We start from the raw sequence: 23,424 nt of genomic DNA on the forward strand, positions 1-23,424 counted from the left end.
AACATCATAATGCAATGTATTACTCACATGTTTTTGGTGATACTGGTATAAACAAACCTACTGTGCTGCCAGTCAGATAGAAGTATAGCACATACAATTATGTACAGTTCATAAATACTTGAAAATGATAACAAACAACTATGTTACTGGCTTATATATTTATTATACTATACAGACTTTTTATCACTATTTTAGAGCATACTCTTTCTACCTGTAAAGTAGAAAACTGTATGCTGGGTTACACCAGCAGGAGCCTCAAACATCTTGTGTTTACTGCATCTCTTGTTTGCATCATTTTCTCTTGTGCTTGATTTAATCTCTTGTTGTTTTGTGCAGTAATGTGCGGTACAGACTTAGAGCCTAGGAGCAATAGGCTGTACCATGTGGCCTAGGTGTGCAGGCTTGTGGATGTGCACTCCATGATGCTTGAGCCATGATGAAATTGCCCAATGGCACATTTCTCCCATGCATCACTGTAATCGAGTGGCACATGACTGTGTGCTATTTTCCAAAGCTATTTAGGTGTTTTCTTTTCTTTTTTACCCTTTCAGAGTGACCACTTTCTTCATTTGTAGTAGAGTTTGGATCATTTGTTAGTGTTTATATTCCATTCTGTGTTCCCCTCTACTACATTCCAGATGGTTTTAGTTATTTGTTTATTGGGAGAGGGTGTGTGAAACATTACTATGTTTTTTCAAGTCAGAATTTTACAAAAAGATAAAACAGAAAAGTGCCTTTCTCTTCTCTCCTACCCTGTTCCCATTCACTCTTTATTTTCATTACTCCTCCCTCTTACCCCCTCCCCGCCAAAGTAACCAATCTCTTTAGATTCTGGTTTATCCTTCATTTTCTTTCCACAAATATGTAGAGAAGTGCATTTTCTTACATCCTCTTTTCTTTACAGAAAAGATAGCCTAACATGAATGTGTTGTTTTGCACTTCACTTTTTTCTACCTAACCATAAAAACCTGATATCTTTTAAGTATGAAAAAGAATGCCAACACTACACTCATTGCATATGAAGAAATCTCACCAAAAAATTTACCTCAAAGGATGCACATGAAAGGAGATGCCAGTGAGGTCCACGTCCAGGTGGCTGCTGGTGGATGTGGCATGTTAAATCCCTCCTCACCCTGCGCAAAACCCAGATCGGCTCTGGCCCACGGACCTGGAGTTGATGTTATTGTTGGGAAGGACAAAAAAGTCAGAAAGATTCCACAGTATCTGATCCCTTTTAAAGAGTTTTAAAAGATTTTATTTATGTATCTTTTAGAGAGGGGAAGGGAGGGAGAAAGAGGGAGAGAAACATCAATCTGTGGTGGCCTCTTGCACACCCCAGGCTTGTGCCCTTGACTGAGAATCCAGCCCGCGAGGGTTTGGTCCACAGGCTGTGGCTCAATCCACTCAGCTACACCAGCCAGGGCTCTGATCCATTTTAATGGTTGGAACAGAAGCTGAGATGGATGGGCAGCTGAAGATCATATTCTCCGAGACACCAATGATGATCTGAGATTACAGTGTAAATTGGCAAGGAAAGCTGTAGCTCGCCTAAGCACAGTAAGAAAGAAGCTGTTGGTTGCCTGGTGTTGATTCTGTTCTAAAAAGCCTCCTGTTGAAGACAAAGATGAGAATGATGAGAACTCAATTAGCAGTTCCTCTGACAACAGTAGTGAAGAAAAGGATGAGCAGTAAGTGAAGAAATTGACACTGAAGGAAAGACTGGAGTGAAGGAAGAACTGGAGCAGCACACAAAAAGGGAGATGGAAGAAAAAACAGTTACTACAAACATCCCTGAAGTTCGGAAGAAGCTAGTGGATGATTACTACATCAACAGGAGGAAACAGTTAATGAAACTTCCATGCCAGACCAACATCATAACTATTTTTGGAATCCTACCTGAAGCATTTTGCTATCAATGCAGCCTTTTCAGACAATGAGAGGCCTCCTCATCATCACACTGTGTCACATGCCAACAGGAACGTCCATTATATCCCTACAGCAGAAAATGTTGACCTTTGTAAAGAGATGGTGGGTGGATGAAGAATAACCTTTGATTATACTCTCCCATAGGTTTTGCTGTATCCACATGAACAAGTTCAGTATAAAAAGGTGACTTAGTCCAGTTTTTTTTCCAACTAAGGAAAGCAACACAAACACTAATAAGAACCAGGAGGAGCTTTCTGCAAGCCCACCTTTGCTGAATCTGTCCACCCTGCAGTCCACGGAGAGTCAGCCAATCACAGGTGACCCGCCACCCCTAAAAGGCAAAAGCTAAGCCAGAAGCCTTGCAGTCTCTGTAAAACCTTACTTCAAACCCAGCCAAGGGTTCACACAGTCCTTTTTTTATTCTTATTTTAACTTTTTAACCTTTTTAAAATACAAAATTCCATGCACAAAAATAGAAAACAACAGACACTTACAAATACATTGTAATAATCCAAGGTGCCTAGCTATAACAATTGTCAACTCAACCCCAGATGTCTTCTCAGTTTGTTTCAGAACTCAAGGGGTTGGCTGCTTGGGCTGCTCTCCTCAAGAACAAGAGTGATAGTTGTCTCAGGTAATTTCATTTACTTGCAGCAAGTAAAGGAGACAAAGGATTTATATCCAAAGCTCTGTAGCCTAGAAGGGAGGCTCAGTCATTGCTTATATATGCAGTATTTGGTCAATTATGCATTCATTTCTTTTTTGCAGCTGTCTACATTTACTCTGTTGGGTTTATGTCAAGCTCATCCTGTTTACAGCTGGTTTGCAAAATGTTGTGCTACATTTTAACATTTAGCAAGAATAACCTTTAGTAATAACACTTAGAACTTCCCAGAACTTGAGACCCTTGTTCTAGCTAACAAGTTCATCTGCAAATATTCCATTCTTGAGGAAATTTCTAGAGGACTAACTCTAACAAACCAAGAGATAGCAGAAAATATTTCAGGAAAGGAATGGCAGAAAGCTTTCAATACCTTCAGTTGCAGATGTAAGATAAAACAAAGGTGTGGCTCAGAGTGGAGGAATGGAATGTAAATGTTACATGTTTTCATAAAGTAGAAATGAGACAACTAACCAAAAATAACAAAGAGAGGAGAAAGAGAAGGTGGGGAGTGGAAAACTCTGCCCCTTGTCTCTCATGTAATTGGATGGGAATGAGAGCTGAGAAGTCAAGTGAAACCAAAAGGTAATGCTAGTGACTGTCTTGCCAGTTGTGGAACTGGAATTTGGAGAATTAGGAATTATTTGGGAAATTGCTAAGGAAAAATTGATATTTTGAAGACTTGACTAAGACTTAGCAGATGTAGTGGTCATAGCATTCACCTCCTCAGCCAGTCTGGGCTCAACCAGTTTCCTGAACTTTATGGAGACAGGCCTGGGCTCCTATGGGTTCTCATGGGGTACCCTGGCACCATGCCCACTGTGTTCCAGACATGGGGCAAAAGACAAGTCCAACCTAGCTAGCCCTGCTCCTAAGGACTCACTGTGGGGGGACATAGAAATAGGTGTTTGCATGGTGTCATGGGAACACCAGCTGCACGAGGGGTGGAGGTAGTGTGGAAGGAGCTGCATTGAAGAGATGGCACCACGATGAACTTGACAATATGTGAACTCATTGCTATCCAGTAGGTGAACCAAAGGAGTCATTCTTGCATTTCTTCAGCAAATGTTGCCAAAACACCAATCTAGGCAGGGCATGCACCAATTAGTGGAAGAAACTTGGTTGCAGTCCCACAGACAGTCATCACAGAGATGCACACAGGAAAGTGACTTGATGTGTGGGTCACCGGCCAGCAGTGACCACGGAACGCTGTGGATGGCTCGATGATAAACACGCAAGAAAAAACACACATGCACAGAGACAAACTAGTTTCTGTGGGGAAGTAGGGACGAAATGGCCACCCCCCCCAGTGGGGAGCGCGCCGATTTACAGTCCATACCTGCTTTTATTGGGCTCATTTTGCATAATAATTCAGGTAAAGTACAGTACTCATTAGGGGGAAGTAAGGAACTATAGAAAACAAGGAACTCTGCCGGTCTATTTTGAGTCGGGGTCAAAGAGCTGTAAGATTTTGAGGAACATAACTTCCTCCTTGGACCCCTCTTATTCAACTGAAAGCATTCTAAACAAGGGAGGTTTCACAGTAATTTACATGTTCTTTCTTAGGCCTGATCACCTGGGGAATCCGCCCTTTTTAGCATAGAGCTGCACCACCCTGTCATTGTTTCAGGCTTAGGTGGAGCAAGGGAACTAAGGCAACCAGGAGACAAGGAGGTTTTCTCTCAGACGCTGAGAACTCAGGCTATGTCAAAGCCGAGGAGCGAGGGTCCATCACCCCCTTTTGCTGCAGCCCCCCAAGTCCTTCTTTTGGGGGGCCTCCCAAAGTGATCGTGCCTGTCTTAGGTCGTTCCCCCCTTGGGGAATCTTACCCGTCTTTGGCTAACCGAGCGAGCTTTTTGGGGTTCAGTTATGAATAAAGCAGCAGAAGCAGCATTCCTGCCAGGGAGATAAGCTTTTGTCTCCTTGCTAGCTTATGGTTCCAAGGGCGCTCCCTTAGCCTTAGCCTAGGTGGGCGTTTCAGCTTCTGATACCAGTCAGGGCAGTTCCCAACAGTGACTGATTAGTATAACTGTGGAAAAGAAGTACAGGGAGTGTGAGAATGCATCAATGGTGGCCAGGCTCATTCTGAGTGTGTGTGTGTGTGTTGGAGGCCCATCAGGGAAGCTGAAACCTGAGGGATGAAAAAGTAGGAGCCAACTGGACAATGGTAGTTCATGGGAAAAGAACAGCATTCCAGGCAGAAAAAAACATGTGCAAAGAGCCTGAGGTGAGCAGGAAATGAAAAAAGGTCCGTGTGGCTGAGGCTGAGAGAAAGAAGTTGTAGTGAGAGGAGACTTTTGTTTGCAACAGAAAACCTAATACACAGTGGCTCAAACAATGAAGAACTGCATCCTTTCACCTAGCATGTGGCAGATGAAGGATTAATTTAGGGACTGAATAAAGGAAACCCAGGACCCAGGTTCTTTTTATATTTCTGCTCTGCCCTAATCAGCAAGTTGGCTGTTCCTTGGGCTTGTTCCTCCTGTGGTTTCAAGTGGCTGCCCCACTTGCAAGCATCATTTCCAGCCATAGGAATACACAGTGGAAAAGGAAGGGCTGCTTCTTCCTGTCTTTCCTCCACTTTACCCCCGCTCCCCACCATCCCAGGGTGAAAAATCTTTCTTAGAAGCCCCCCTGGTCTTCAGGAGAACAGGGTGAAGACAGATTGCTGGGCCAATTGGGATTTCTCCAGGAATCACAGGAGTCACACACAGGAAGGGGATGCACACCAGAAAAGCTATCAGGGCTCTGCCAGTCCAGCCCCACCTGCCTCCCAGTGTGATCCCACATGCTCTCTCCCCACCTAGGCATATGCTCCTGGAGATGCTAGATCTACCACCCAGGCTGCCCCAGGTGTCTCTTGAAGGACCTTCCCTTTGGGCCAGAGTGAGCAGCCTGGCCCATTTTGCAGACTAGGGGAAGCCTTCTTTTGGGGACAGCAACAAGGAACCAGGCATGTAAGTGGGCTCGGCCCTAGGATGAGGGTGCGAGGTGTTGACAGTGAGGAGAAACCTGTTGGGCAGAGTTCTCAGAACTGAGAAGGGAAAATCACCTGAGCAGAGCATCACCCCCAAGGGGTGGCCAAAGGGAAAGGAATACGCAGGTGGGGAGCTTCACTGCCCCCTGCTGGCGGGCCGTGGAAGGTCTCCCAGAAAGCCTGCCTTGAGTCTGCATCCCAAGGAAAGATGCCTTTTCCTCTTAATTTCCCCGGAACTGGTAGGTGCCGTGTAATCAACATCATGAAATGAAATGTCATGACTACGTATGTACTCGTCTAGAAGCAAACTAGGGCATTACAGTGGAGAGACTAACATATGAAAAGGCGTGGAGGTGGGAAAGGGGAACCGGGCATCACTAGCCTAGGTGTGTCAGAGGGTTCGGATGAAAGAGGCTGGAGGAAGGCTGGGCCTTATCCTGCGGCAACTGTGAGTCACCCACCCACAAGGCGCACCCAGAGCTGGCGTCACGTACGTGGACACGTGCTGGGGACCAGACAGACGAAAATGCGGGGCTCTGTCGACTGGCCTGAGAGGGAGCGTGCTTGAGGGCGTGGCCTCGCGCGCACGCAAGCAAGGGAGCAACCCCCGCCCGTCGCACACTTCACTCTCACGTGTTCAGCCCCGTGCGCCGCAGGCCCCTCCTCCCGGGCGTGTCGGGTGTGTAGTGGGTGAGCCTGCTCCGGCCGCCACCCTGAAAACAAGCCCAGTGGGCGGAGCTAGGTTCAGGGGGTCCACGCCCTGCGGGGTGACTCACCGCCGGATGAGGCTGTCACTTAAACACCCCGAGGGACTGGCGGCGGTAGCAAGGGCCGGAAGCTCGGCCCTGAGACTCTTTGTCGTTCGAGCGAGCTCCGGCCGCTTGGGGCCCGCAGCCGCCGGGTGCCAGATTCCCCAGTGCTCCAGATGCCCCAGATGCCCCAGTGCTCCGAGCAGCTATCGGAGGGCAGTTCTCGAGGCCCGGGCCCTGAAGCTCCAGCCCCAAGCTGAGCCCCTTGAAGTTTTGGGGACTCAGTATTCAATTCCCCTGCTAAGGGGGGCAGAAGTTCCGGAGTGGAGGAGTGGGGATCGCTTGTGAATTGAGCTCAGGAGGGGCACATACCTAGATGGGGGCTCAAATGCGGTTATAAGGGAGCATCTGGATACGCAGTTGAGAGAGGAAGTGTGCTTGAGGGCGTGGCCTCGCGCACACGCACGCAAGGGAAAATAGGAAACCAATTCTTAAACAGTTGTGTGTGCTTCCGAAGTTGAAATGCCAGGACCCTGGGCGTTTGTGTGGTGGGGACGGTGCTAGGTTTCTGGATATGGGGGCTCTGCTCTAGTCGAGGGAGTATTGGGCCCAGCTGGGGGTGGGGAGGAGACATGAAGTGGACACAGAGTAGGAACATGTGCTTTAATGAGGCATTAGGCCAAGGGGGCAGCAGGGCCTGGAGGGGAGTCACCCAGGGCTCCCTTTTGTCACTTCAAGAGGCCAAATTTTTTCCCAAAACCTGAGACAGTCTCAGTGACTTGGTTAGCTGCCTTGTCGATGGTTTCCTGAGTGGATTTGGTGGCCTGGTCCATGGCTGGGGAAGAAAAGGAGAGGACAGGTAAGCATGGGGCCCTGGAGAACCAGAGGTATGCAGGGGTAGCCTGGCCTGGGTCCGATTCCCAGGAAGCATTGTGGGCAGAGGGTCTGCACAGGATAGGGTCTGCCCACCCTCCTGCCCTTTTGCCTCCCCCTTCCCTTCAGCCCCACCAGACCTTTCTGCCCTGCCTCTGTTGCCTGATCCACCACTTGCTGAACTGCTGCTCCAGCTGCAGTCACTGAAACAAAGAGATTTGTTAGTCCCTGTTGAGGAATCATGGACCACAGAAGTTGCACCATTGCCACCACCCCTGAACTGTTCTCTAGAGTAGTCTATCCTGTAGGCTGTGGACTGGGGGTTGGGGACCCTTGCTATAGATCTTAGGGATGGATGCCATCAGGGTAAATAAAGCCCCTTGACCAAGGCCATCCAGTCAGTGAGGAGCAGTAGCACTTTCCATGCCTCTGGGATGTTCTTGTTTATTTGTAACTCTGTTCCTCCCCTCTGGCCTGCTTCCCATCCTATCTCCAGGATGGCTGAGAAAATGCCTTAACAAGGGAAGGAAGGTAGGGCAGGGCAGAGCAGGGCAGGGCCCCGCATCTGGGCTATAGCTGCTTTTGCTGGGCATGGCCCAGGAAGAACCCGGTCCCCCTTTAATAATAACTCTCCCAAGGTGCCTGAATTCCCACCTTTAGTGCACCCTTAGTGCCCTGGGCCTCTACTTTTTCAAGGCCCTCTCAGAACCTCCTTTAACTGTGCCTCCACCCAGAGGGCAATGATGCCGGAGCCTCTGGGGGCAGGAAGCTTAAGGTATTAGAAAACAAAGTACAGAAAGGAAATAAAACTTCCATGGTCTGGCCATCTCCTCTGGACCAGAGTTTGTGCCCATGGTGAACAGCATTTCCAGGGCCTCGGGTAGGCAGTCTGCTGGGTCACCCGGCCTCCAGAGATCTGACTCATCCTTGCTTTTGAAAGGGCTTGCTGCACCCACGCCCTTGGATCCTGGTCTGACATGGCCAGGACCACAAAGAAAGCACTTTGCACCCAGATTACAGATAAAATGATGTCCGGAAGGAAGTGTCCTGTGGATAGAGGCCTCCTGGTGGCATTTTAGTCTCAGGGGAGCAACTGTGGGCTTTCTCTAGGGCACTGGTGGAGGAGGGGTTGGTTTGCCTGTAGTCTGTAGACCGAGATTTGAGCAGGTCAGATTGGGAGCTGCAGTCCCAAGGGAAGTTGAGCTGGGACTGGAAGAGCTGATGCTGGTGGGCCGAGGGGTGCTCTCACATGCCCTTCTCCCATAACACACCCCCAACAGTGTAGCCACAGATCAGAGAAGGAAAGAGCCGGAGGTGGAGAAACTAAGGATGGGGACCTGCTCTGCTGGGGTGAGGGTGGGAAGGCCCTCCTGCTCAGTACTTAAAGGAAACAATTAATTTTCAAAAGGAGAAAGACTCAAAACAGCCCAGTGGGGTCTGGTGCCCCTGCCCCCACCCCATCCATGTGGGCAGAGGTCTGAGGGTGGCGGAGCCTGCTGTCTCCGCAACCTTCACCCTCCCCTAAGGACCCTGCTGGGGCCTCTCCCCACTGGTGCAGTCTCCTCAGATTGGCTCTAGCAATGCCAAAGTGCAGCTTGGGCTCCCAGGACACTGCTGTCCCCTCACTCCCAATCCTGCCCAAGGATCATCTACAGGGCTGGTTGGGGTGGGCGTCCTGTCCAGCCTCTGCTTCTTAGGGGACCGCCGAACTTTGGGGCTGCCAAGACCCTCAGCTTCTGCCTCCCGCCCCCTACCCTGAGTGTGCAGCCCGGGGCCCCTGTAAATGCCCCAAGTTGAGCATTGTCCTCACCCGCATCCTGAGCAGCCCCTTCTGCTTGCTGCTTCAGGTCCTGCAAGCCCTTGCTGGCCATGCCCACCGGGATCTGCGAGGTTGTCAAGGGTAGCCGAAAGTACCTTGTATCTTGCTCACGGAGCTGACTGGTATTTGTTTTTTTTAATGAGGCCGGGGTGGAGCGCAGGGCGGTTCCCAGTAGACACACTGGAGGAGTGACCGGGCCCTGCTCCAGGACCGGGCTGTGTTGGCCCTGGAGCACATCCTGGCCTCAGACATGCCTTGGTGGGAAGGCGGTGGCCCCAACCAGGGTGAGGAAACAGGCTAGGAACTGCAGAGAGACTGGGCCTGGGTTGGAAAAGGGTGCACACACCTCCCACACCCCAACAGCCTGCTCCCTCCCTCACCGACCCAGAGAATCCCCCCAACCCATGAGCACTGCGTTAGCACCAGGCCAGGATCTCAGAAATTAATATAGTAGCTGCCTTTTTTTGAGCATTTGCCTTGTGCCAGGCTCTGCCTGAACGCTTTCAAGCCTTTGGTATAGTCTTTACTACCTTGTGAAATGGGTGTTATTTATTATCAGTTTATAGGAAGAAGCTGAAGCACAGAGAGGGCAAGGAACTGATGACAGGCCACCGGCCAGCCGCCACTGGGATGTGGTGGGCAGAGGGGTGGGGAGAGTCAGGTAAGTTCCACCCCCCCTCACAGAGGGCAAGTCACCAGCGTTCATCCTCCATCCCTCCCCCTCAAAAGTCAGCTGGGAGCTGGGAGGGGAGTTAAAGACTTGTGAGTGAGTGGAAAATCCAGGATCCATCAGGGACAGCAAAATGACTCTCGAGGCACAACCTGCCTGCGCTCAATGGTGAAGGTCGGGCCCCCACCCTACCTCGCACCTGCCCACTCCAGAGTCCAGCTTTGGAGCCTGGAGGCCACCTCTGCACACTCCACCCCGTGTCTCCATGGGGCATAACGACCCTCTCCTGTGTTGTTCTCTGATTCTTCCTCTCCAGGCCTGTCTGCACCTATGTAGGATTCTCCCCTACCCTGAAGTCCTGGGAAGCCCCACTTACCCAGGACCACTCTGCTAGCCCACTCTGTACCTGTAATGGGAACGGGAGAAGGGTGTGGAAGCGGGGAAGGAGAGACTGATGGTAAGACCGGGAGGGTCAGCCTCTGGTGGGAAGGGATTGATGGAGATGTTAGTCCTGGGCAAGAGGAAGGGGCTTGCCCTGAGATCAGTCGGGTGGGGAGAGGGACAACTACATGGCTGCCACACCCACCCTGCCAGCTGCGCCAGGCTGTGAGCTGGGGTCTAGCCCAGAGCGCAGAGACTCTGTGAGGAACTTCCCAAGGGCTGGTCACCACTCTGAGTACCCAGCCTGGCTACTGCCCCATTGCTGCCCACCCTCCCGAAATCCCATCAGTTAGCCTAAAAGACCTTTTACACTGCTCTAGGAAGCTCCCCACTGGGCAACTGAGGCTGAGGCTATTTGGCATCAGACTGAAGTAGTCAGGCAGCAGCTGGCCTCAAAAGGTAATAATAGAGACAGCTCAGAGTGTCTCTTAAGCAGCAGGGACTGCAGGAACCCTTGATTTCAACGATCTCCTAGGGCATTTCCTCTCTCTGAGCCTAAACATCCCTCCCCTTGATGGTGGGGGGACATAGTGTTACTGTAAGCATTAAATGGGCTGAAGTGAGACAAGATAGTAAGAAGCTAGGAAAATTCCTTGACAAGTGGAACAGGGAAACGGAGACAGAGAGCTGAACACAATGGCTGAACAAATTACAAATGGGTTCAGATGGTCACCAGGGTGGAAGACCCTAAGTCCCTGGCAGGGATAACCTCCTCTACCCTGGCCTTTCCTCCCTGGAAATAACATCTAGGCTTGTGCACTCTCCCTGTGGGAGCAACTGGCATAACTTCTTTTTCCTTCCACCCTGCCCCCACTCCAGTCCAGTCCCGACTTCTTTCCTCACAGGCACGTGTCTCCTAAACTCTAAGGCCGTGTGCAGCTGGCATCTTGTCCCAGGCTAATCCCCTGAACTGACCCCAAGGCCCCTTTTTCTCTGACTTTCCAGTGAGCTAAGGCAACCCAGCCTAGGCTCTCCTGTTGTTTCTTCTATGCTAAGCCCTTTCTTGTTTCATTGTCACTAGCTTTAGTAAATGCATCCTCATAGTCACCTGGACTAGTGTTGTGAAATTGTTCCTACAAGAAGTCAAGAACCCACATACTACAGCTGGCCCTAGGAGACCCACTCAGGGCCAGGCCTCTGTCTGGTAACAGCTGGATGCCCCAAACTCAGCTAGGGCCCTTCAGGAGAGGGCAGGGCACCCCAGGAGTTTCTCTAATAAGGAGAGGAGTAGGAAGAGAGCAGTTACTCCTCTAAGGAAGTCAACTGCAGCCCTACAGACCTGAGAGCACATGTGTGGGTTTAAAGGCAAGTACACTACAGGTACCATGGATTGGGGTATCCAATGGATGGTCTTCCTGGACTGCACAGACCTTGATGTTTGGCCCTTGACCCCAGGAACAGGCTGTAAGTATGTGTGTAGGGTTGGGGCAAGCATCAGGGACCCTTTCAGGTTCCTTAAGCTGAGGCAGAGGGCACTCACTGGGAGTATGGTAAAATACTATCCCCAGGTCCCAGGTCTAGGTGTCCCCTCACCCAGTCACCTCAACAGCCCTGCTTCTTCTCACTTTTTCTTACAACCCAAAGAGCTCTCTGGCACACCCATGCCCCTGGTGGCCTTTTCCTGGGGCATGCACAGACCTGCCAGGCACTGTGTCTGGGCCCGGGCCTAGGAGCAGGAACACCCTTGACTGCCCCAGCTCTTCCAGACCCTTCACTCCTCCCATGGCAGGGTTTGGGGGGTTGGGAGGCTAGCAGCTCCTTGCTCCCATCTGCCTCCTCAGCAGTGGATATTATAGGCCAGCAGGCTGGTATATAACCCAGCTCAGCTGCATTTGCTGGGTTCCCAGTCCCCAGGGGTGCCCTTGACTTGTGCTCCGCACCACAGAGGCAGGATGGGAAAGTAGTATGAACTCAAGCTCTGACTCTAACAGCCAGGCCTGGGGCAAATCACTTACATGTTCTGAGCCTAACCTGTCTTGAGTGTCAAAAGATAGGGCACCCCTAGTGGCTTGCTTAGCCACCTCTGAACAAGCCTCCAGAGTGTGATGCCTGCAGCACTTCATGTAGGACATGTACTGGCCCAGTCCCAGGTTATTTTAAAACCTGGGGAGTGGCGGCATCTGCCGTAAACTCACTGGAGCCCACTCAGTCAAGGCGGCCATAGCAGAGCATAGGAGTTGTTAAAGAGAGAACCATGGGCTCGAAATGGTGTCACTTGTGCTCAAACTCCATGATACCAAACCTAGATTTAATACCTGATTTAGTTGCAGTTTCAACTTCCCCAGAAACATAACCATAATCAACCAGTATGGAATTTTCTGATCAAGCACTTATTAAGGTAATCTGCCAGATGGGCCCTCTCTATCTCCCTCTCCCTAGAAAGAAGAAGCAGTCTTCATCATAAAAACCCTTTCATGCTTTTCCCCCAAAGAAAATATGTCCCTGCCCCCTGCTTAAATCTTTTTCCTTTTGTTATACTTCCCTTGCCCCATCCTTCTTCCTGTAAACATCTTCCATTTTGTACCACCCCTCAGAATGCCCTTTTAGTTCCTAGAAGGGATGCTGCCCCATTCATGAATTGCTTAATAAAGCCAATTAGATCTTGGTTGAACCCTGGCTGGTGTGGCTCAGTGGATTGAGTGCTGGACTGCAAACCAAAGGGTCACTGGTTCGATTCCCAGTCAGGGTACATGCCTGGGTTGCGGGCCAGGTCCCTACTGGGGGACACTTGGGAGGCAACCACACATTGATGTTTCTCTCCCTCTCTTTCTCTCTTCCTTCCCCTCTCTCTAAATATAAATAAATAAAATCTTCAAAATAACTTATAAAAAAGATCTTGGTTGAATTTTTAAAAAAGATTTTATTTACTTGGTTTTAGAGAGAGGAGAAGGGAGAATAAAGAGAGGGAGAGAAACATCAATGTGAGAGAGAGACATCAATCAGTTGCTTCACTTGGGGACCAAACCTGCAACCCAGGCATGTGCCCTGACAGGGAATTGAACGGGTGACCCTTCACTTTGTGTGATGATGCCCAACCACCTGAGCCACACTGGTTAGGGCTGAATTTTGTTTTTTTACGGAGTCAACTGAGTGGCTCTAGAGTGAGGCCACCTGGGCTTCTTCCCAGTCCCACACTTGCTTAGCTGTGTGCCCTTGGGCAAGTTATTTAACCTCTCTGTTCTTCAGTTCATTCTGGGTGAAGCTGGGATCAGACAAACTATTTGTTCCCAGGATTAAAAGAGGTAAAACAAACCCAGACTGGTGTGACTCAGTTGGTTGAGCATCCTCCTGCAAAGCAAAAGGTCACCAGTTGGATTTCCAGTCAGGGCAGATGGCTGGGTTATGGGTCAGTCCCCAATCCATGATCAATATTTGTCTCCCTTTTTTTTCCTCCCCTCCTCTCTCGCTAGGAACAAATAAAATCTTAAATGAAGTAAAGCACTCAGAACTGTTCGACACCTGGGAGGAGCTCAACAAATGTTCATTTTTTGCTATTTTTCTCTCAAGGTGAGCTTCTTCTCATACATCTCAGTTGTGTTTTCTGATGCTTGACAAACTCCTTAGTGAAGGAAGGTGGCAGTTTGAGCTGTTGCGTCCTCTGTGAGGAGGTGGTTGGAAGACTTCTGGCTATATGGATTTAGACTTCACATCTTTGAAAGTTACCATCTACTCCAGGGAGGGGTGTTACGTGTCCCATTCTCCAAAGGGTACTGGAGCCAAAAACACATGGCAGGATGGCCCAGGAGACCCCCATTCACCTTCCACAGTCATGGGCCCATCCCCAGAGGGTGAGCTAAAGCTCAAACCTGGAGGCATTTGGTCTCACGCTCCTGAGTACAGCCTGTCCTGGAGGTTGTCCTGGCAGCCCAAAGCAGGGCCACATCCTCCATCCTTTGAGTTGGCAATGATGAATGAGTTGGGGGTGGGAGGAGTTCCCTAAAGGAACTCCTAAGAACCTGCTAAGAGCAGGTTCTAAAAATGCCCGGGTGTCTTTATAGGGTACCTGGTCCCAGGCCAACAGGCTGGTCCAGCCTCTGTTCCCAGGAAGGTACAGGGGGTTTCTTCATGAATGAGGCAGCATACAGAGGAAGCATGGTACTTGAGTTTTATTTGAAATCATCAAAAAGAAAAATTCACAGCAGCATCTATGGGGTCAGAAGTACTAGAGGCTGGGAGGACGAGGGAAAGAGATAGAAGTGGTGGCAGCACGAGAAGACAAGGTTGGGGTGGCTGGATGAAGGTGTGGGGAAGCATGGGCAACCCCGAAGGTCACTCCAGGATTGGGCACTCCAGTGCCAGGAGGGGATGGGCTCCAAGGCAGAGGGGTGGTCCTCTGGGCCTCTGCAGAGGATTTGCAGCCCTCTAGTCTCCCATACTCTTGGCCTAGTAGAGAGAATAACTTTCACACACAGCTCTGGGCCCCCATCCCTTAGTGGCCAGCCTGAGTGGGGTGAGAACAGGAGTCATCAATAGCCCTCTGCCCTGGGAGGGCCAGGTGTGAGGAAACCTCACATTTAGGTTCAGGGGGCTGCATTAGGTCAAGAGTCTCTCCTGAGGGCTCTGGTACCCCAGGAGGGAAATGGCAAGTCTACGAGGGATGGGGTCCTGTTTGAAACCTTCTGTGGTGGGAGGCTTGCCCAGGAACCCCAGAGTCACTTGGGAGCCCAGCTCCTACCTCCTCAGCCGCTTCCTCTTCCACTTTGGCTGCCTCGTCCTCCTGTTTTGGGGCAGGATGCTTCAGCTCCTCCTGTGGGGAGCAAAGAGAATGTGGGACCACATGGGGGCACAGAGTCCCCAGCTACTCCCCAACCGTGGCCTCATCTACCTTGGCCTCAAAGGTGAGCCAAGGCCCTCATCACCTTGTTGTACATGATAAGCTAAGGTGAGCGAGGTGTGAGGGCCAGACTGACTATGGGAGTGACAGTCACCTAAGAGCCCGCAGTGAGGGCTCTGACTGATGGTGCCGAGGCCTTCTGGGGAACCAAATAGATATCTCGGAGCCAGGCTTTACCTCGGCAAGCTGATGCTGAATCTCTGTGCAGCCCATGGTTGGGCCTCAATGAGGAAACCCAGTGGGGTGGGGGTAGGGCAGGGGCATGTGAGCAGTGGCTCCTGAAGTCCTAGGCCTGATCCCACCATCAGTGTCCCTGAATCACTTGATCACACACCCTTGTCCTCCTGAGTCCCCAAAAAGCCGTAGGAGAAGGGACATATAATCACACTGAGACCTTGAGGCCTGGGGAGCCAGGTATCTAGCTTGAGGTCTGAGAGCTCAAAGCAGTAAAGCTTGTAGGGATCAGGTCTGGCTTGCCGTGGGCCCACCCCATCCCCAGGAGCATGAATGCCTCCCTCTTTCTTGCTCCCCACCTCCTGGATGGGATGGCTCTAGGTTCAGACTATCTGGTTAGGGCCAGTAGGGGTTATACTGTCCTCTTCACTTCCTGTCTCCTACCCTCCTACATCCAGTGGGACACTTGCCTGAGATGGAGGCCTGCCTAGAAGTGGTTGTGTGACAGCTGGTGGGCAGGGCCAGACTGGGTGATCAGCTCCTACCTCTGGAGGGTCTGTCACCTCTGTGCTACCAGAGGGTCATTCTGCTCCTTAGTGGACTGGGGCATAAAGGCACCAAACTATGCCAGCTAGAGTTGGGGCAGCCCCTCCAGGTAAAGGGTGGGTAGCCATCTGCTTAGTCCTACTGTCCCAAAGTAGGCACATGAGTCCAGTGGCACGAGCAATCAGACAGATAAGCAATACTGCGTCCTTCCCCGGCTCACTGGATGGCAATTCATGCCTGGCCTGAGGTGGCCACTTCTACACTAGGGTCTGCGGTGGCTCCAAGGGCTTGCTAGCCCTTTTCCAAGGTCAGAAAAGAGTGTCCAAGCAGTCTGGCCCTACCCCAGGGCCTCTTTTGGTGGGAGTATGGGAGGGAGGGGCCTGGAATGTCCTGGAGCATATACGGGTCCTGCCCAGAGGCAATGATGATGATGATGATGATAATGATACAGTCACCTGCCTTTCTTGGGTGCTCACTACGAGCCAGTCCTAACTGCTTCATGGGAGCCATTTCCCTGCATCATCATACAACCCAGTGCTCTCACCTCCTTCCCATTTAAAAAATGAGGAAGTGGAGGTCCAGAGAGGTTGAGTAGCCAACCTCCCAAGGTCAAAGAGCAGTAAGAGACAGAGCTGGGAACTAGGAGAGGGAGCAGCTACTTCTCCAAGGACATGGAGACCCTGTGCTGGTCTTGGAAGGAGACACTCAGGTGCTGCCCCCAGAGCCAGGGGCAGGGTTGCCTCTCCCCTGCCAGTCACCCACACCTAGAGCAGGGATTCTGCGTGCTGGGTGCCTTGGGAAACCTGTGCCAGGTAGGGGAGCTTTCTAGAGGATGGCCTCAGACACAGCTGGAGACAGTCCCTCTGAAATGGGAATGCCTCCTGCCCCAGTGTGGATCCTGCTCCCACTGTGAACTTGCACTCGTACAGCGACTGTCTGTCAGAACACAGGCTTGGAGCCCAACTGCCCTGGGACTTGCAGGCTCACATAGACTAGCCATGAGATCATGGGTACAATATTTAATCTCTCTAGGCCTCATTTCCACACCCTGTCTCAAGGGTTCTGTGCCAATTAAATGAGTTAATAAGTATAAAATGCTTCAAGCAGAGCCTCCTCTGTGCTGGGTGCTGGGATGCTTCACCCTACCAGCCTTTACCTCCTGGGAGTACCTCATTGCTCCTCCTGTGCTCTCTACTGCCGGGCAGCACATGGGCACACACACATGCACACACACACACTTGCACACTTGGGTACACACTGAACACATGGTTACAAAGGCCGAGGAGGAGGGCAGGGTCAGAGTCTCAGTTTACCATCACTGTGGGATGCTGCCTCCCAGATCCTCCTGGGAGGAGGCAGCTGCCCACCAGGCAGCTGGGGAGAGGCTGGTCACTGGGTTGTGGTGACTCCCCAGTGTCCACTTCCTAGGTTGCTAGCTGTCACCATGTGGGGGTCACAGGACCCTGCTTTCACTAATCAAACATGGTATATTCTAAATGCTGAGCCATAGGGTGTGGCTTTGAGACTCACTTTCCTGTTGGTCCTCAAACTGCCTCCCTCACAGGGTGGCTGTGAGGATTCTACATGAGTGGGTGTGAAAACACCAAACAGATCATGGGCAGCCCCTAAGTCTCCATTTTCTTGTGTGTCAATGGGAAGATAATGCCTCTTCCTCTGCTGGCCTCTCTGTATGGGGCTGGACAGGACACTGAGTCTGGGTCTCATCTCCCCAGTCCCACCCTTTTCCTCTGAGTATGGGCCCAGGGGAAAAGATGGGACTGGTCTGAGAATCAGGGATAGGAAGCAGGTCTTACCTTGGGCGCCACTCCCGAGATGATCGCAATATTCTCTGCCTCCTCCACAGTCTTGGCAGCCACTGTGTTGACACTGCTGACCACCGCCTCGCTCACGGCATTGGCCTGCTCCTTGGTCTTCTCAGCCACTGTGGGAAGACTGGCTGGCCTTGGCCCTAACCCCTCCCTACCCAAGCCTGGTCTACCCAAGTCAGGCCTGAGCATCCCTTCCCCAGGGCATGCAAACCTCTGGCTCTAACAGAGTCTAGGCTACCTCCTTTCTGGCGCCAGGGCAGCTCTGATGATTATGAGGCCAACCCTTGGTCTAGCCTCAGGTTCTGATGGGTCTGGGTACAAGTACAGCTTGGGACCCCAGTTGGGAAGTAAGGAGGATCCCAAGCTTGGGTCTTTAGTATCAGGGTGCATAAGTCCCTGGAGGTCCCAACCCATACATCCCTTGGTCTTGGGGCTCCTCACCTGAGGTCACACTCTGCACAACACCCTCCTTGGTCTTGGCCCCTAGGGAGAAAATGTAGGTATCAGCCCAGACCCAACTCCCTGGGAGGGGAGTTGTCAGGGCAACAAAACAACTGGACAAGCTGTGGGATCAGCAGTGAGTGAAGATGGTGTCTGGAGACCAGGAGTCCCTTCAAAGGCTGCTGCCCGCCACGTTGAGGAAGAGGGCAGATGGGAAGTGGACAGGACAGGATAGAGGGATGAGAAGTGGGGTCTGGACCTTGCCTAGGCATGGCCCGGGCCTCGGAAGCTTCAGCAACAGTGCTGCTGAGGAAAGCTGAGTCATCACCTTTGCCTCCTCTTCTAAGGGAGCTGAGGGGGGGATAGGGCTGGACAGGACAATGAGTCTGGGTCTCATCTTCCCAATCCCACCTCTTCCCTCTGAGTAGGGTGGAGACCTGTGGCCTGGTTGCTGAGTACCTGCCAGCTTGGCTCCCTGCAGGGTCTCCAGTCTTAGTGTGGCTTCTTATCTGAGTCAAGGAGCCTGTGGGTGATGGGGGAGCAGGGCGAGCTTATGCAAGCCTCTGTGTGTACACAAACAGGTGTGTCTCAGAGCCAAGCACCCCTCTTGCTGTCCTATCCTAGAGACTCCTGGGGCCCTGAGGACATCCAAATGGGCACTGGTGTGTGCAGAAGGGTGGTGTGTTCCCCGAGACCCCGATTCAACAGCCAGGTCCTCATCCCCTCCCAAAATGTCACTCTGGGGCTGGGGGATAAGGTCAGACCCAAAGTAACTGGCCATCGCAGGCTCCGGCCACCAAGCTGCTCCGCTCTGCCCCGCCCAAACTCACCCACATACATAACACCCTCCTTGGTCTTCTCAGCAGCTTCTGTCACCCCCTGCTTGGTCTTCTCCACAGCGCCCACCACACCCTCCTTGGCAATGGAGAAGCCCTTCTTGAAGACATCCATGGTGGTGGAAGGAACAGGAGCCCAACTCTCCTTGCAAGCTGTGGCTGGTGCTGGCAGGAGTGCTGCTGCAGCCGCTGTCCCCGCTGCTGCCTCTTATTGACGCGCCAATGAAATATTGATGATGCAGTGGCTGGCCTGCTGAAGCCCAGCCAGTCTGGGGGGTGGGGATGAGAGGGAGGGAGGGAGGGAGGGAAGAGGCTGGCAGCAGGGTCCAGATCCCCTGGGCTCCTGCTGGCTTAACTCTCCCTTCCTGCCCCCTGCCTTCCCCAGAGGGGCTACAGAGGTCTGGAAACATCCCTATCCATCACTGCCCCTCATTCATTTACTTCCTTACCTACCTACAGGAGGGGCCCTGGCCAGGTGCTCTCAGACCTGAGGCTGTTGTGTTTGTGGACATCTAGGGCATGAGGGGAGGAGCCTTTGCTACCAGAATCCAGGTAGGGTAGGGGTCAGGGCTACACAGGCCTGTCAGGCAAGAGTGGCCAACCTCCCATGCCAGCCTAGGCTACCCAGCCACTCACTGTGGAGACCCTGTCCTGGGGCTGTGGCGAGGTGAAGTGCAGGAGCTAAGACAGGCCCCCAGAGGCTTCCCCATGCCATGGCCTCTGGTGATACGCTGTGTGGCCCTCAGACAGCTCTTTTCCCCTTCTGAGACTCTCCCCACCTGCTGGCTCCCATAGCCCAGCAGTGACAGGCACCGAGCAGGAATGAAGTGCCCCCCACTTCCTGGCCACCAGCATGGATTTGGACCAGTCTCCCTACGACTCACTAACTGCTTCTTACAGCCCCACCTCGACCTTTGTGCTCTTCTCCTCACTCACATGAGGACATATTCAGTGGGGCCACTTCCTTGGGCCTCCCAAATTCCCAGGGTCTGTGACCCAAGTGCTCTCAGGGCACAGGAATGGGCTGGGTTGTTAGCTGCCACTGTGGGGGGTGGGGAGTGTATGTGTGTGTGTGTGGGGGGGGGGGAGGGCTGGACCAGAAGCACCGGTTGGGCGGCCTAGGCCACTTCCTCTCTTTGTTGTCCCCAGCTTTCTTTTTCTTCTAAGACTTCACTTGAAGCAGTTCTGGAATCACTGGCAGACGCTGAGCCTGACCACTGCCAAGATGATCCTGATACTGCTGCTCAGCCTTGGGGGGGCCCTAGGCTGGGGGCTGCTGGGGGCATGGGCCCAGGCCCCCCGTACCACGTTCCCTGATCCACACAGCCCCGGGCAGCCTGGGGTCTGGACGGCAGAGGCTGAGGACATCGACAGGGACCCCATTAGACGGTAAGGAGGGGCCTGAGCAATAGGGGAGGCCATGGGGCAGGATCTGAGTCCCAGCTTTGTCAGAGTTGGGGTTCTCTGGATATCAGTTACTCATCTGTGAAATGGGCTAATGTTATCTATAGGCTGGGCAGTTGTGAGGCTGAATGAGTTCCTGGGTACCACAGGAAATTCCCTGTCAGACCTGTGGCAGGGAATGAGCCTGGGCGTTGGGCAAAGCAGGAGCACTTCTTGCCATCAACCAACCTGCACAGGGTGCAGAGGAGCTGTGGTTCCAGCAGTTTCCAGCTGACCTGGAAGTGGCTCCTGTTCTTGGAAGTAAGTCAATTCTGAAAGACGAGCAAGGTGTGGCTTGCCTGTGAGCCACAAAGAACAGATGCTACAGGGGACAGGATTTTGATCTGAGTACCCAGGGGACTGGTATTGGTACTCAGCCTGGCTCTCAGAGCAAGTAGTGATCAGAAAGGGTGCCCTACTCTACCACAGAACAAAAAGGCACTATGGTGTCCAGTTAGCTCTGCTTCAGTGCCCCTCTGGGAATGAGTGTAGTGGTTTTGCCACTGGACCAGGACACTATTTTCCAGCATTTTGTTTGTCCAGGGCCAGGGATCCTTTTGCTGATAAGGTACCGGGTCCATGAGTCCCTCCTCAGGGTACCCCACAGCCCACAGCAGATGCTATTTACTGGTCAGCCACCTTGCCAATGTTATCTCAGTTAAGCCTCCCAACACCCCCATTACAGAGGAAGAGTCTGAGGCTCAGAGAGGCTAAGCAGCTGGTCCAAGGTCACACAGCTAAGGAGAACATAAACCAGGATCTGAGTCTGACTCCAGAGTTCATGCTCTGACCCCTGGAGTACTCAGAGGCAGCTGTGGCCTCAGATGTGCTTACTTTCCCGCTCAACAACCACTTCGTCCCCCCCCCCCCCCCAACTTGATTGAGAGCATCTGTATGGATTTGGAGGGTAAGAAGGACCATCTCACGCCTACACAGTCTCCCATCTGGCTGTCAGAGATTCACCATTACATTGGCTTACACAGCCCTGACTCTTCAAGGTAAATGTGTTTGTTGGACACTTTTCTGATAGCAGATTTGACTAGAGAGGGGCAGAGGGTAAGTGTAAGCAAGTGTGCACTGACCCTAAGTGAGAGAAGGGATGGTCATGTGGGGAGGAATGGCCCCAGGGTGGACTAGAGAGGCCCCATTTCTGTTTTGTCCCCAGTTCTGCTCAGGGCTGGGAGGCACAGGGCACTCTCCATGGGGAAGCCAGCCACCTGGCTCTGATTTCAGGACCAAACTTTTCCTCCTCAAAGCCATTCGCTCCATGCCCCTGTCTCTGGGCCTCCTGCTCCCTTCGATGCAAGGGAGGATGAAGGGCCCAACTGGATAGGAAGGAAGTAGGAGACCCTCCTGTTCCTCCCCAACCTCTGGGCTGTGGGACGGTTTGCATTCTCCTAGAGCAGGGACAGTGGGCCTCTGGACTGCCATGGGCTGCCCTGTGGGGGTCACTCAGCCATTGTCTGGGGGGCCCTGGTGTGTGCAGGGCATGTGATGGTGCACACAAGTGTACCTTGGCCCAGGAATTCCCAGGCCAGCATGTCATCCCTAGTCCCAGGGGACTCCTAGCGGTCCCAGCAGACCTGCTGGGTCTCCTTCCCATAACCCAGAAACTTCAGTTCCCACCAGCTAAGCCCTGGTTGTCAAGGTCTCCGGAGGGGCTGGTGAGAAAGGAAGGAAGTGCTGCATAGCTTCCTCAGGCTTATTGCTTCCCATGCTCCTGTGGAGGGAGAGGCAGAAACACTGCTCCAGCTTCCCTCCTGCAACAGGGAAAGAGGAGGTCAAATAGGCATTCTGCACTCAAGCAGGGGTGCTGACACCATCAGCCACAGGCCTGGTGGACCCACCACCCCTGGCTGCCAGAGCCAGGCCACCTGCCCTGTGTTTGCCCCTCACACCAGTTTGGGGCAAGCCCTGATCACAGACCCAGATGAGACACTTTTCAAGGAGAAGGTTGCACATGTCAACGTAAGAAATCTCCAAACTGGTAGAGATTTTTTGTGAGTTTATTTGAGCCAAAGTAATGACAATAGCCAGGAAGCAAAACCTCAATGGATTGAAAAGATGCTCTGAAGAATGGCAATTTTGCAGCTTATTTTATACATTAGAATCAAAGAAGGAGGCCCTGGCTGAGTAGTTCAGTTGGTTAGAGCATTGTCCCAATGTGCCAAGGTTTCGGGTTTGATTCTGATCAGGGCACATACAAGAATCAACCAATTAATGCATAAGTAAGTGGAACAACAAATCTCTCTGTCTATCTCTTTTTCTCTCAAAATCAATTAATAGCCTTGACTGGTGTTGCTCAGTGGGTTGGGCATTGTCCCACAAATTGAAAGGTGGCTGGTTCGATTCCCAGTCAGGGCACATGCTTGGGTTGCTGGCCAGGTGCCTGGTTGGGAGCATGACAGAAGCAACCGATCGATGTTTCTCTCCCTTTCTTCCTCTTTTCCACTCAAGAAATCAATAAAATCTTTAAAAATCAATAAATAAAAGAAGACAATAGAATTTAAAAATGAGATTAAGGAGTTACATGATATTCATTGGGGGTAGATTAAGGGGGTGGGAGAAAGCAAAGGGAAATCTCTGGGATTGGATAAAGAGTAAAATGGAGAGACACATAGTCTTTTACATTAGTGGGTACAGGATAGTTAACAACATCTATAGCACACAGAGATTATATTTGGAGGAATAAGATAACAATGAGGGGCTCTGTGGCCTCGTGCTCTGGGGTGGGATTGGCCCTCGAGGGGTCTGGAAAAAGAGATGACTCTGTTATTCCAAAGTTGTCTTAAGATGGACGTTTGTCAGGGAAGCTACAGGCCTGGGATGTGAATACACACCATGACGTGATTCTAGTTAGGAATTTATATGTTCAGACCATCCTGTGGGGTTACTTCCTGCCTCTGAGCTTGCAAGGCATGCAGGACTCCCCAGAGCTTGTCAAGGGGTATGTGACCCCTTTTTTGCCCACAAACAGAACAGCCTGGGACCCGAAGCCAGGTCCTGGGGTGGAGGAGGGATGTGGTTGAGTGCTTCCTCGGTCCCCAAAAGGCAGGGAGGGACCAGTGAGCCACAACTGGGGTATTGAACTCCTTGTGAGAAGAGGCTCTTTTGTGTTCCCTGGCTTTGCTGGGGATGGGGAGAGTAGCAGTTTAGGATGTGACCACCTCAGAGGAAGAACTGAGTCTGTGGGGAAAAACGCTGA

General features: G+C 51.9%; 3 protein-coding genes and 1 pseudogene across 5 annotated transcripts in view; 2 read left to right on the forward strand and 2 right to left on the reverse strand.

Annotated features, from left to right (window-relative positions):
- The first annotated feature begins 1,053 nt into the window (after positions 1-1,053).
- LOC123821139 lies at positions 1,054-2,300 on the forward strand (annotated as a pseudogene).
- A 4,662-nt stretch (positions 2,301-6,962) lies between these two features.
- Positions 6,963-9,149, reverse strand: ADIRF (adipogenesis regulatory factor). The gene is made up of 3 exons (XM_045841952.1): positions 8,997-9,149; positions 7,327-7,389; positions 6,963-7,148 (listed from the first exon to the last, which is right to left on the reverse strand). Exons 1-3 carry the CDS (start codon positions 9,055-9,057, stop codon positions 7,042-7,044), a joined length of 231 nt encoding a protein of 76 aa, XP_045697908.1. The 5' UTR covers positions 9,058-9,149; the 3' UTR covers positions 6,963-7,041.
- The window catches only part of MMRN2 (multimerin 2), a 44,765-nt gene continuing 28,378 nt past the window's right edge, over positions 7,038-23,424 (forward strand). The window contains exons 1-5 of one of the 3 annotated variants that reach the window (XM_045841948.1): positions 7,038-7,172; positions 9,565-9,666; positions 9,992-10,132; positions 13,527-13,623; positions 19,926-20,165. In XM_045841948.1, the coding sequence (XP_045697904.1) occupies positions 10,087-10,132; positions 13,527-13,623; positions 19,926-20,165 (383 nt within the window). In that variant the 5' untranslated portion in view covers positions 7,038-7,172; positions 9,565-9,666; positions 9,992-10,086. Of the gene's footprint in view, positions 7,173-9,564; positions 9,667-9,991; positions 10,133-13,526; positions 13,624-19,097; positions 19,329-19,925; positions 20,166-23,424 lie in introns of those variants that run through there. The other 2 variants (XM_045841949.1, XM_045841950.1) reach the window with 2 other exon arrangements.
- Positions 14,199-19,025, reverse strand: SNCG (synuclein gamma). Its single transcript, XM_045841951.1, has 5 exons — positions 18,771-19,025; positions 17,941-17,982; positions 17,485-17,612; positions 14,792-14,863; positions 14,199-14,499 (listed from the first exon to the last, which is right to left on the reverse strand). Exons 1-5 carry the CDS (start codon positions 18,889-18,891, stop codon positions 14,479-14,481), a joined length of 384 nt encoding a protein of 127 aa, XP_045697907.1. The 5' UTR covers positions 18,892-19,025; the 3' UTR covers positions 14,199-14,478.

The sequence above is a fragment of the Phyllostomus hastatus genome, unplaced genomic scaffold (genome assembly GCF_019186645.2).
Source record: "Phyllostomus hastatus isolate PE091 unplaced genomic scaffold, TTU_PhHast_1.1 phas_contig_38, whole genome shotgun sequence".
NCBI classification, from domain to species: domain Eukaryota; kingdom Metazoa; phylum Chordata; class Mammalia; order Chiroptera; family Phyllostomidae; genus Phyllostomus; species Phyllostomus hastatus.